At 37.2% G+C, this 14235-nt stretch overlaps 2 protein-coding genes and 1 pseudogene across 2 annotated transcripts; all 3 read left to right on the top strand.

Moving 5' to 3' along the window:
* On the top strand, positions 1-1575 carry LOC109126768. Its single transcript, XM_019230502.1, has 4 exons — positions 1-153; positions 656-716; positions 1027-1088; positions 1319-1575. Exons 1-4 carry the CDS (start codon positions 70-72, stop codon positions 1415-1417), a joined length of 306 nt encoding a protein of 101 aa, XP_019086047.1. The 5' UTR covers positions 1-69; the 3' UTR covers positions 1418-1575.
* LOC104719819 (disease resistance protein RML1A-like) lies at positions 1720-4726 on the top strand. The gene is made up of 4 exons (XM_019230501.1): positions 1720-2404; positions 2502-3609; positions 3703-3996; positions 4086-4726. Exons 1-4 carry the CDS (start codon positions 1932-1934, stop codon positions 4719-4721), a joined length of 2511 nt encoding a protein of 836 aa, XP_019086046.1. The 5' UTR covers positions 1720-1931; the 3' UTR covers positions 4722-4726.
* LOC104719820 lies at positions 4913-9312 on the top strand (annotated as a pseudogene).

Below are 14235 nucleotides of genomic sequence, written 5' to 3'. Positions count from 1 at the left end.
AACCTATCTCTCTCTCTCTTCTGTCACCGAACTTTGAAGAGAAGGAAACATCATCAGGCCACGATTCCAATGGCGTCGATTCTGGGTGATTTGCCTTCCTTTGATCCTCACAATTTCAGTCAACATCGTCCCTCCGATCCTTCTAATCCCTCTGTTAGTTCTTTCCCCCCTTTTCATCTTCTATTTTTCTTCCCCGTTTCTTCGACTCTTCTTGGATGATTTTTTTAAAGATGTCTTTATAATCTGTGTTTTGTATGAGAACTATTCAGAATTTTCAATTTTACGGATCTGAGTTCGTTTTACTTGGCCATATTGTTAAAAAAAATAATGTGTTCTTTGTTGATCCATATTTTGATATTCAAATTGTTAAAAGAGTAAATTCGAATTGTGTATCTCTGGTTTACTTGATCTGATCCAAAAGTTTCAATTTTTTCATCAATCTTGTGAGAAACCAAGAAAACTTTAGCCAATTTTGGCAGGACTGGTTGATCTTGGAATCATAATTTCTGTTTCCATTGGCTTTAGTTATCTCATATCAACTGTAAATTAGTATGCATGTTTTCACATTTTTTTTTGGTTTTGTTTGAGTTAAAGATATGATTTTTTGATATGTTATTATCAAAGATATGAGTTTTTGTTCATATTTTTCTTGCAGAGGATGATACCTACCACCTATCGTCCTACTCACAACCGTACACTTCCACCACCAGATCAAGGTGAAACCAAAAAAAATCTCGTTTTTTTTTCCAAATCTTGCATGTTCTTCGGCTAGAGATTTTCGAATTTTGTTACATTTTATACTGTATAAAATTGGGCTTTTGAGGTTGTGATCTTGGCTGATCTTTGAACTTGCTTTGATAGATCAAACTAGTTGCTGTCTTTACCATGAATAACTTTCACTTGTTAGAATCTCCTCACAGATATGAATGCTAGGCAAATGGGTGTTCATCAGATTCAACAGTCTCGAGTTTGCACGGATCACATCTACGTTTTTACTAATTTATATCTTGTTTGTTTTGGTCGTAGTGATAACTACAGAAGTGAAAAACATACTTATACGCAGCTTCTATCAACGAGCGGAAGAGAAGGTAAAACAACTATCAACTCTCGTTTCTCAATAGTTTTTTATTCTTTGATTCAAATCATCTCTTTTTATTTCCTTCATAGTTCATAGCACAGAATATTTAGGAAATGGAGAAAAGAAATCGTGATATAGAACAAATCTTAAAATTCTTTTAGATAACCGAACTGTTGATTTTGACTGTTGTTATTATAAATCTCTATTTCTGTTCGTGTGTGTAAAATTTGCCATTTGCAGTTGAGACCAAAGAGATCGGCTTCAGAGCATCTGGCAGGCGAGCACGGGAACAAGCATTTCCGTGCCGCATCTTCTTCTTCATCTACTCAAGGCTTATGAAAAACGTACCCTGGTTTCAAGCCTATAGCAAACAAGGTCATTTGTATGAGTTCTTTTTAGCATTTTCAATTTAGGAAAGAAGAAAGATAAAAACAGTTCACGAGGGATGTAGAGGAAATGTTTACGTACATATAAAACACATTAATGTTTCTTTTATCCTTCACGTAATATTATGGCTCACTTAGGTTGAACATAAAAACCACTTCGAACCCTAATTTGCAACAGAACAGTCTTAATCTGACCCGGTAAAAATATATATGCAGCGAATTAAAACTAATAATAATGAAAACCAATTATACAGTTTTATTAAAATAAAATTATGTTAGTAAAACTCTGAAGTTTGACCTTCTTTGTTAGTTCGATCGGTCAGATCGATTTTTTTTCCTCTCGTATACTTTGATTTGATTGAGTCGTCGTCTACTTCGTCGAAAGTCTCCTCTGAAATCTTGGTTTCGCAACAATATTTTCTTCCTAAACAATAATTTCTTGAAGTGTTCAAGCATTGTGATCTCTCATGGCTTCTTCTTCTTCTTCTTCGTCTTGCATCAAGAGATACCATGTCTTTCCGAGCTTCCATGGTCCAGATGTTCGTAAAGGGTTTCTCAGTCATTTACTCTATCACTTTGCAAGCAAAGGTATCACGACTTTTAATGACCAGGAGATCGAGAGAGGCCACACGATCGGACCTGAGCTCGTGAACGCAATTAGGGAGTCCAGAGTCTCGATAGTGTTGCTTTCGAAAAAATATGCTTCTTCAAGTTGGTGTTTAGATGAACTTGTGCAAATCTTCAAGTGCAAAGAAGATCACGGGCAGATTGTGATGACCATTTTTTATAGAGTTGATCCGTCTGATATTCGGAAACAGAGCGGAGACTTTGGAAACACATTCGAGAAAACTTGTCAAGGGAAAAGTGAGGAGATGAAGCAGAGATGGAGCGAAGCTTTGACTCGTGTTGCAAATATAGAAGGAGAACATTCTTTTAATTGGTACGTCTCAATGAATCAGTGCTTCTATCTTTCTTAAGGAAAGCTTTAATGTTTGTAATTTAGACCCACAAAAGCCATGTTGTTTTGCTTTTTCTAGGGCTAATGAAGCATATATGATACAAAAGATTGCTACAGATGTTTCAAACCAACTGAATCTTACTACACCTTCAAGCGATTTTGAGGGGATGGTGGGGATGGAAGCTCACTTGAGAAATTTGAACTCTTTGTTATGCTTGGAAAGTGATGAAGTGAAGATGATTGGAATTTGGGGTCCTGCAGGGATTGGTAAGACTACCATTGCTAGAGCTTTCTACAACCAAGTCTCTTGTAGTTTTCAACTTAAATGTTTTATGGGGAACCTCAAGGGAAGCTTTAAGAGCATAGTGGGTGTTGATGACTATGATTTCAAGTTGTATCTGCAAAACCAACTTCTGTCTAAGATTTTTAACCAAGGGGATATGAAGACAGATAATTTAGGCGCAATCAAAGAATGGCTACAAGATCAAACCGTGCTCATCATTCTTGACGATGTAGATGATCTAGAGCAATTAGAGGGTTTGGCTAAAGAACTTTCTTGGTTTGGTTCCCGAAGTCGGATCATTATTACCACCGAAGATAAAAAGATTTTGAAGGCACATGGGATTCAAGATATCTACCATGTGGATCTTCCATCCAGGAAAGAAGCTCTTGAGATCTTATGTCTCTCTGCTTTCAAACAAACTTCTATACGAGATGGTTTCGAAGAGCTTGCATATAAAGTAGCAAAGCTTTGCGGTAATCTTCCATTAGGCCTTTGTGTTGTGGGTTCATCTTTGCGTGGGGAGAGCAAGCACGAGTGGGAACTTCAGTTATCTAGGATCGAAACTAATCTTGATGGAAAAATTCAGGACGTATTAAAAGTTGGATATGACAGATTGTCGAAGAAAGATCAATCTCTATTCCTGCACATTGCATGCTTCTTCAGGAATGATGTCGTTGGTCATGTGATATCTATTCTTTCTGACAGTAAATTGGATGTTGGAAATGGTTTAAAGACCCTAACCGATAAATCTCTCGTGTATATATCTACCAATGGCCATATAGTAATGCACCATCTACTACAACAATTGGGTAGACAGATAGTTTTTGAACAATCTGACGAGCCTGGGAAACGTCAATTTTTAATTGAGGCAGAAGAGATTTGTGATGTACTGATAAACGAAACAGTAAGTTTCAAGTTCTTACATATATATATGAATATTGCCTATTTATGTTTAGTGAAAACAATTTCATCAGTCTTATTTTGCAATATTTGGTAGGGTACTGGATCTGTCAAAGGTATATCATTTAATACATCCAAGATCGGAGAGGTTTCTGTAAGTAAGGGGGCTTTTGAAGGAATGTGTAATCTCCGGTTCCTAAGAATCTATGGTATGTTAGTTGGCCAAGGTACTTTGCAAATACCAGAGGATATGCAGTATTTACCTCGTCTTAGGTTACTACATTGGAATCATTATCCGAGAAAAATTCTTCCTCCAAGATTTCAGCCAGAACGTCTCGTGGAACTCCATATGCCAGACAGCAATCTCGAGATGCTGTGGGGAGGAATCCAGGTTAGTATTTGATATTCTTTCTTGTGCCTCTTCTAATGATTTTAATCTAATAACAAGATATTTGTCACTTGTTGTGTTTTAACATGCAGCCCCTTCCTAACCTCAAGAGCCTAGATTTGAGCTATTCCTTTAGATTGAAAGAAATCCCAAATCTTTCAAATGCTACGAATCTCGAGACATTGAAACTTATGTATTGCTCAAGTTTGGTGGAGCTTCCCTCCTCTATTTCGAATCTACACAAACTGAGTAAGTTGAAGATGTGGAGTTGCACAAAGTTGCAAGTTATTCCAACCAACATCAACTTAGCGTCTCTTGAGAAAGTAGACTTGAGTTATTGCTCGCGATTAAGAAGCTTTCCAAATATATCGAGTAACATCAAGACTCTCGCGGTCGGAAATACAAAGATAGAAGACGTTCCTTCATCAATTGTTGGATGTTGGTCTCGTCTTGAATGCCTTGAGATTGGCAGCAAAAGCCTCAAGAGATTAACACATGCCCCGCTAAGTATAACTTTGCTAGATATTAGCAAAAGTGATATAAAGAGGATTCCAGATTGCATTGTAAGTCTCCCTTGGCTACAAAATTTTACCGTGTACAACTGCAGAAAACTGGTGTCAATTCCGGCTCTTTCCCCTTCCCTTGAGTCCCTAAATGCAACCGAATGTGTATCTCTTATTAGAGTAGAGAGAGTAGAGACAAAAGGAGAACGAGGACTTCCAAAATAATATGTGAAAATTGTAAAACGTATATATTATCTGCAAAATTGTGTGTTTGCCTTGCTAAACCGGACCAAACCCGAGCAATCTTTTAAAATAATTGTCAAGCTCGGCCCATTTATGAATTTAAGGGCCCAAATCAAGCTTATAAATTAACTTCTCTGGTAACTCTGGTGGTTCTTCTTCTTCTTCCCCTCGTCGTCTCTGGGTACTGTTGTCATCTCTGAGAGCTAAATCTGATTTTTCAAATGTTTCTTCGCCGAGAGAATATGGCCAGTGCCCCGTGGTACTCAACGGCCATGGTTCAATTGATTTTAATTTCAACTTTGCAAAATCAATTTCAGAGATACCAAACAATAAAAAGCCCAATGGCAGTGGTCCTCCACCGCGTTCCATGATGTTCTCGACGAATTTGGGGATTCATGTTTTTGTATTCCTTTGACAATTTCTCTTCCCCTTTTACGTATTTTGCTAACATTTTATATAAAAGAAGGGATCTTGTTTCTTCATAACTTATCCAAAACCTTCTTCTTCTTAAATCTCTCTCATGGCTTCTTCTTCTTCATCGTCTCCCATCAAGAGATACCATGTGTTTCCGAGTTTTCACGGCCCAGACGTCCGTAGAGGGTTTCTCAGTCATTTACACAGTCAATTTGCAAGCAAAGGTATCACGACCTTCAAGGATCAAGGCATCTGAGAGAGGCCGTACGATCGGACCTGAGCTCGTGCAAGCGATCAGAGAATCCAGAGTCTCGGTTGTGGTTCTCTCGAAGAAGTACGCTTCTTCTAGCTGGTGTTTAGATGAATTGGTTGAGATCTTGAGATGCAAAGAAGCTCAAGGGCAGTTTGTGATGACTATTTCTTACGAAATCCATCCGTCTGATGTTCGTAAACAGAGCGGAGACTTTGGAAACGCATTCGAGAAAACTTGTCAAGGGAAAACTGAGGAGGTGAGGCAGAGATGGATCGAAGCTTTCGCATATGTAGCAACCATTGCTGGGGAACACTCTGTTAACTGGTTTGTTGTTTCTTTTTGCTCATCAATGGTGAAGTTTCTATAATGTAAGACCCGCCATTAAAGTTTTGTTCCTTTTGGTTAGGGATGATGAAGCGGCAATGGTTGAAAAGATAGCCACGGATGTTTCGACCAAACTGAATGTTACACTACTGTCAAGGGATTTTGATGTGTTGGTTGGGATGGAAGCTCACTTGACAAAACTGAACTCTTTTTTTGTTATGCCTGGAAAGTGATGAAGTCAAGATGATTGGAATTTGGGGTCCTGCGGGAATTGGTAAGTCCACCATTGCTGCAGCTATATATAACCAAATCTCTCTAGTAGTTTTAGATTGAAATGCTTTTTCGGGAACCTCAAGGGGAATTATAAGTACATGATGGGTGTTGATGACCATGATTCCAAGTTGTGGTTGCAACAACAACTTCTGTCTGAGATTTTGAGCCAAAAGGATATGAAGATACATCATCTAGGCGCAATAAAAGAATGGCTTCAAGATCAAAGAGTGCTCATCATTCTTGATGATGTAGATGATCTAGAGCAATTAGAGGTTTTGGCTAAAGGACTTTCTTGGTTCGGTCAGGGAAGTCGGATCATCATTACCACTGAAGATAAGAAGATTTTGAAGGCTCACGGGATTCGAGATATCTACCATGTGGATTTTCCATCCATGGGAGAAGCTCTTGAGATCTTATGTCTCTCTGCTTTCAGACAAAGTTCTATACGAGATGGTTTTGAAGATGTTGCATATAAAGTAGCAAAGCTTTGCGGTCATCTTCCGTTAGGCCTTTGTGTTGTGGGTTCATCTTTGCGTGGGGAGAGCAAGCACGAGTGGGAACTTCAATTATCTAGGATCGAAACTAATCTTGATAGAAAAATTGAGGACACATTAAGGGTGGGATATGACAGATTGTCGAAGAAAGATCAATCTCTATTTCTTCACATTGCATGCTTCTTCAACTACAAAAGTGTCGATTACGTGACAATTATGCTCGCTGACAGTATCTTGGATGTCAAAAATACGTTGAAGAGTTTAGCTGTGAAATCTCTTGTGCATATTAATGGCTGGATAGTGATGCACTCTCTACTACAACAATTGGGTAAGCAAATAGTTGCTCAACAGTCTGGCGAGCCGGGGAGACGTCAGTTTTTAATTGAGGCCGAAGAGATTCGTGAGGTACTGAGAAATGAAACAGTAAGTTCGGACATATATATTCCCTAGAAATTTGCCTACTTTTGTTTGTGATATCAGTTTCACCAGTCTTCTTTTGCAATATTTGTCCAATATCGGTGAGTTCTCTATAAGTAAGCGAGCCTTTGAAGGAATGCGTAATCTTAAGTTCTTACAATTGTACAACGGAAATGTTAGCTTGTTAGAGGACATGGAATATCTACCTAATCTTAAGTTGCTACTTTGGGATTCATACCCGAGAAAAACTCTTCCTCCAAAATTTCGACCGGAATGACTCATTCAGCTCCGTATGCAATTCAGCAAGCTCGAGAATCTCTGGGGAGGAATCGAGGTTGACTTTAATTTATTTTATATAGGTAATGCGTCAACGGTTCAACCTATATATAATATTTTCTACATTGTTGTGTAGGCCTTTGCAAATCTTAAGGAGGTAGATCTGAGCTCTTCCTATAAGTTGAAGAAAATCCCAAATTTTTCCAAAGCTACTAATCTGGAGAGATTGTTACTAATGTCATGCAAAAGTTTGACGGAGCTTCCCACCTCTATTTCGAATCTACACAAACTAAAATTGTTGAAGATGAATGACTGCAAAAAGCTACAAGTTGTTCCAACCAACATCAACTTAGCATCTCTTGAGGAAGTCCACATGAGTGGTTGCTCACGATTGAAAAGTTTTCCAGATCTTTCTAGCAATATCAAAGATCTCTTTCTAGGTGGTACAATGATAGAAGACATTCCTAGACCAGTTTATGGACGTTTTCCTAATCTCTGGTTTCTTGTTATAGGCAGCAGAGCGTTCAAGAGATTAACACTTATCCCGAAAAGTGTAGAGAAGCTAGACCTAAGCAACAGTGATATAACGGAGATTCCAGATTGTGTTTTACGTCTCCTAAGGCTAGGAACTCTTATCATCCGAAATTGTAGAAAGCTTGTGTCAGTGCAAGGTCTTTCTCTTGCGTTTTTTTTTACCCTCGTTGCAACTAATTGTGTATCTCTCAGGAGTGTAAGTTTCTCTTCACATGAGTATGTAGCAATACTCAACTTCCGCAACTGTTTGAAAATGGATGAAGAATCAAGAAGAGTAATCATACAACCATGGTGTAGTAGTTATGTATGCATACCCGGTAGTGAGATCCCGGCAGAGTTCACTCACAAAGCTACAGGAAACTGCATAACTATCCTTACGAGTCTGGGTGGTGAGGGGACTTTCCCAAGATTTAAGGTTTGCCTCTTGCTTCCACCAATCGAGGTCTGCGATATAAGTAAAATAGTTTTTCGTTTAAGAAGCAAAGGATGTGTGCTTACTAACCAACTTTGATACTGGGAAAGACAATCTCATTTCCTAACAGAACATCTGTTAATATTTTTTGGGAGATTGTTTATAAAACCCAGATTCCTTGAAGCAGATGGGACTACGAGAGAAATTCTATATATGGACTTCAGCTGCACAGAGCACTTCGACGAGATAATTGAGTTTGAAGCGGAAGTGACTACAAGCGAAAGTCTATTTGAGTTCTGCTGGGTGGGACAAGATGAAAAGATTATTGAGTGTGGTGTACAGATCTTGGACTACTCTGAAACTGATAGTAGCAGCAGTGAAGAGGACTATTTTATTGGTGAGAGAGTAGTAGCAGCGAAATGGAAAACTTTGAAATTGTTGGCAACAGTAATGTGGACTACTTTGGAACTGAGAATAGCAGAAGCGAAGTGGACTACACAGCTTCAAAAGTGGACTACTTTATAACTGAGAATAGCAGCAGGAAAGAGGACTATTTTGAAGCTGAGAGTAGTAGCAGCAAAGAGGATTACTTTAAAACTGAAAGTAGCAGCAGCAAACTGGACTACTTTTAAGCTGTGAAGGTCTTACTAGTTGAGAAGATCAAAAACAGTAAGCATACGGGTCAGTAGAGTTGGTTTACGAAAGTTGGTCTGAGGAAGAAGAAGACAAAGATGAATACGACCTACAAACTTCTCATGTAATGTCATGAGGCCAAACCAGTATGAGGATCAGTGGTTAGACCAGACCACCTGAAAAGAGGTTTGTCATTACTTAATTACATTAAGCTTGTTGTTGTGTGATTCGGCTGCTTTGCTAATGAATATCTATTTGGTTACAGCTGAAACCATATGTATCTCAGTGCCCTTTACAAGTCAACACAAAACGAGTCAGCCGAAGCTTCCAAGTAACCATCAGGAGATAGAGGTCAAGGGGAGTGGGAAGCTGCTGCAAACATAATGGAAGGGAACGAATCATCTGGCATAATAGCAGTATAAAGAGTCACTTCTAATGTGAGTGTGAAGCTTGCAAACACTAGTAGTCAGCATCAGTTGTACAATATATGTTATTGTTACTATTAGTAGGTTAATCATATATATAAAAGTAAGGTTTTGGTCTCTCCTTATTGGTTGATTTTCATTTAATGTTTTCTAATTCTTTTATTTTTTATTTGTTTTCTAATTGCTTTAAACAATATTTAACATTCAATAAACACAATACATTTAACACACACATTAAAATAAAATTATAACTGAAAATAAAATAAATTATGCATTAATCATATTTCACCACTCAATTTTATTCAAACAAAATAAATTACTATTATAACTCCACAATTCTAAATGTAACTTCCATCATTTCTTATCATATAAATAATCATTCTCTCAATCTCTCATTATCTCATATTGACATTCTTTTACTATCTCATTTTCACATTCTCTCATTCATTTTCACATTCTCTCATTCTTTTTTACAATACCTCAAATCATTTTTCATTTTTTTTTAACTTCTTATTTTTGTTGTATGGGTTGTAAAAAACAAATAAAATATCATTGTAAATTTTTAATGCTAAATTTTAATTTTAGAGACTACATGTTTTACGTTGTTCTTATTTTAAAAGATTCATCTCCATTATCTAATTCGGATTATTATCTTATAAGTAATCATTCTCTCCTCCTCTCCCACCAATATCAAATGTTGTTATATCTCATATGTGGTGTAAGAGTTTGATTCTATATTTTAATTTAGAAAGTATTATATATATATTGTTTACATTGTTCTATTTTTTTAAAGATTCATCTCCATTATCTAATTTGGATTATCTTCTTATAGTAATCATTATCTCATTCTCTCATCCCCTCCCACCAATATCAAATGTTGTTAGATCTCATATGTGTTGTAAGAGTTTGATTCTATATTTTAATTTAGAAAGTATTATATATATTTTACATTGTTTTCAATTTTATTTTATTTATATAAAAATAAAATATTTCTTTTATATTGCTTGCCTTTCTAATCTTTTCATATTTATTCTTTAAATTTTCATAGTTAAATTTAAATTCACATATGTTGGTTTTAACAAAAAAAATCAACTTTATTTGAGAATTAGATTTTCTTATTCATTTTTAAACGATCAATGTGTAACATGATATGTTTGTCTTTCAATCACAAGTTTCATTTCCATTGCTTAACTCCATGGTTAAAATATAATATATGTTGTCCTATTTGTTGGAACAACAACATACTTATTTAATATATTTAAAATATCAGATGATTAATCGAAATAAACATTTCTCCAAATTTTATAATTCAATCAGTGTGAGTGTACTTATTATTTTGAAAAACCTTTACATTAAAATTCATAAAATCATATAAGAAAACTAAAATATTATGTCACTTCAAATTTGGAAGGAAACACTTGGTATTTCTTTTTTAAAAAGTCAAGACACATATAAAAATTTATTAATATTTAACTCACTTTAAAGGCATAAAAGGTCATTTAACTCAAAAATAACTCAAAAATGGATTACATGGATTATGTGGTGTGTTTCCTCAGTGTCGTATCAAGTTTTACTCAATGGTCAACCCCGAGGTTCTATTAAACCACAGAGAGGTCTACGTCAGGGGGATCCTCTATCACCGTATTTGTTTATACTTTGCACGGAGGTTTTGATAGCGAATATTAAAAAGGCAGAACGGGAGAAGCAATTAACGGGTATCACAATCGCTCGCAAAAGTCCTACCGTGTCGCACTTGTTGTTTGCTGATGATAGTCTGTTTTTCTGTAAAGCAGAGGTGACTGAATGCCAAACGGTCATGGAAATTATCAGCAAATATGGCAAAGCTTCTGGGCAAGAGGTTAATCTAAAAAAATCTTCTATAATGTTTGGAAAGAAGGTTACTTCTGAGACAAGGGATCAATTGAAGTCAGTTATTGGTATATCTAAAGAGGGCATTATGGGCTCTTACTTGGGCATTCCTAAAAGCCTCCAAGGTTCAAAAACGAAGGTTTTTGGCTATGTAAAGGATCAGTTGGATGACCGTGTCAATGGTTGGAATGCAAAGTATTTATCGAAAGGTGGTAAGGAGATTATGATTAAATCGGTGGCGTTGGCACTTCCTACTCATGTGATGTCATGTTATAAATTGCCGCAGGAGTTGATGTATAAACTAACGAGTGCTATTTCCACTTTTTGGTGGAAGTCCAATGATAGGGCTCGTGGTCTACATTGGGTGGTTTGGGATAAATTGTGCAAAGATAAGTGTGAAGGGGGTCTAGGCTTCAGATCTCTGGAACAATTTAACGATGCCATGTTAGCGAAACAGTTTTGGCGGTTAATTCAACTTCCGACATCCGTAATGGCTCGGTGTTGAAAGGCCGTTATTTTAGAAATAAACACCCTCTTATGGCCAAAAAACCATATAATCCCTCCTTCGCTTGGAGGAGTATTTTTTCAACTAAGGGATTGGTGGAACAAGGATCGCGGTGGGCGGTAGGATCGGGCTGTTATATTTCGGTTTAGCGAGACCCATGGATACCAGAGATTCGACCACGTCGAGCAAACGGTCGGGGAAGACTCTGGTTACCGAGTTTGATGGTTAACCATTTAATTAATCCTGTTACAAAGGATTGGCATTTGCCTACCCTGGAGGAGTTTCTGGACCTGGGGGATATACCGATTATTCGGAGCATGGCGGTCAGTAAAGTCCAGAAACCGGATAGATTAGTATGGCACTTTACCAAGTCAGGGAAGTATACGGTTAAATCAGGATATCGGCTAGCCCGAGAGTTATTAGCGGAAGTTGAATACGGGCCGACATGTATGGTCCTACGAGCTCAATCGTGGAAACTTGATGTTCCCCCAAAGGTTCAACATTTTTTCTGGCAGATTGCCTCGGGTACTCTCCCAGTGTTAGAACGGCTTGCGCATAGGGGTGTCTGGTGTGATACTCTATGCAAACGGTGTGCGTCTGCAACAAAAACTATAAATCACGCTCTTTTTAAGTGCCCTCGTTCGCGAGATGTTTGGGTGTTGTCACCGGTATGTTTAGTCCCAGACGGCTTCCCATATGATTCAATCCATGTAAATTTAGATTTTATTTTCTGGCGGACGGCTTTCCAATCGGGGGATCCTGATATAGCTTTTCGTCTCCCCTGGATCCTTTGGTCACTATGGAAAGACAGGAATAAGAAAGATTTCCAGGGTTTAGAGGCCGAGCCGATGGAGCTTTTAATTCAGGCGAACAATGATAAATTATTGTGGGAGGAGGCTAAATCTTACTCGGGGAGTTTTTTGCATCCTACGCCTTTCTTGGAGGACAGGGGGTCTTTTCCTCGATGTCAGATAGATGGTTCATGGAAAGGTTCAGACTCTCTGCAGGGTCTGGGGTGGTGGTGCTGTAGTGGTGGAGATTCGACGCTTCTTCTAGACGCACGGAGTCATAGGCACAGTCCTACATCCTTACATGCAGAGTTACAAGCTTTGATTTGGGCCATGGAGTCACTATTGGCGGCTGGAGTTGTCTGTCAGAATTACGAGACAGATTGTGCAGAACTGGTGGTGATGGTGCAGACACCTGATGATTGGCCAGCCTTTTCGAATCTGTTGGAGGAGTTACCTTCGCTCAGAACTCCTTCCTTCACCCTGATCAGGATCACACGAGAGCTCAACACCAGGGCAGATTGTCTTGCCCGTTCTTCAAGATCTTTAGTTATTGAAAATTCATTTGTAAACTCTTTTCCTCCGGTTTGGGCAACCAATCTTGGAGTTATCTTTTAATTTAATTAATGTTTGGTTGAAAAAAAAAAAACTTGTATCCAATAATTCCATACATTCCTCACACAAATAAAATATACATATATATATATATATATGTTCAAGATTATATTTAAATATTACAGAATTTTTTAGTTAACTAAACTTAGTCACATATATACAATATATATACATAAGAATTTATATTACTTATTAACATCATAATTCGATCCATTATTTGTTTAACTCAAAATTAGTTTCAAAACCAACTAAAGAAAAACAGAAACGATCTTATTGATATTAGACCAATACATGGGCATACAAACATAATCACTTACACGGAAGATAATTATTTTTAAAAAATAACTTATTATTGCAACATCAACATATGAAGGGTTTACATAAGCAGTTAATTAGAAAATCAAAAATACAATAAATGTATTGGGAATAGTATCAGTCGAGGATAAGATTGAATCCTCAAAAGCAAAAAACAACATCCTCATAATTCATAAAATATAAACGCCACAATTGTACACATCTAAACGAAATGGTATAAAGATATAGTGTATAAATACAAGTGACTGCGAAGCCCGCATATGCTTAATTAAAACGAAATAATACAAAAGAGAAAAGGAAAAAGACCAAAAAAACCAAGAAAGTGCCAACTACACCACAATCCACGCGCTGGGAAGCACCTAGTAAACATAAGTTGATCACTATGAATCAGTACTGAAACAGAGTTGAAAACAGAGGATACTTGTCATGCGTTATACAAAATCCCATATAAGTAAAGGAAACATGTATGAAAACTTCATAAGGCATCATTTGTAAACTAGTTTGACAGCGAGTGTTTGTTGTTATGATCCTTTCTTTGTTCCTTTTGGAGTTAGTAAACAGTGACCGAAGGTCCTAAAATAAAGCAAGATCAAGACACTCCTTTCGTTGAGATTGTTAAAGCTTTTCAATAAGGGTCGACCTATGATCAATCCAATATTCTTTCTTTTGAAAGATGCAAAGTTCCGAGCCCGAACTCAAATATACAACTCCATAGGCCAAGAAACAGAGCGGGTAAATGATCCCTCGATTGCCTTAATGCAAACAACTGTGAATCGCTGAAAGAGAATTCTATTGTTAAATCCGCAATTTCGTGAAACTGGAGGAATCAGATCTGTCAAGTCTTACACTGTCAGGACATCGGTTCAAAACCCTTGTAACTTTAATAACTTTTTCGACTTCTCTTTTACTGTGAAACTGAGAGTAGCTAGTAGCCTAGTAGCAGCAAGTA

The sequence above is a fragment of the Camelina sativa genome, chromosome 10, assembly GCF_000633955.1.
Source record: "Camelina sativa cultivar DH55 chromosome 10, Cs, whole genome shotgun sequence".
NCBI classification, from domain to species: Eukaryota; Viridiplantae; Streptophyta; class Magnoliopsida; order Brassicales; family Brassicaceae; genus Camelina; species Camelina sativa.
This window is presented reverse-complemented; position numbering and strand designations above follow the sequence as displayed.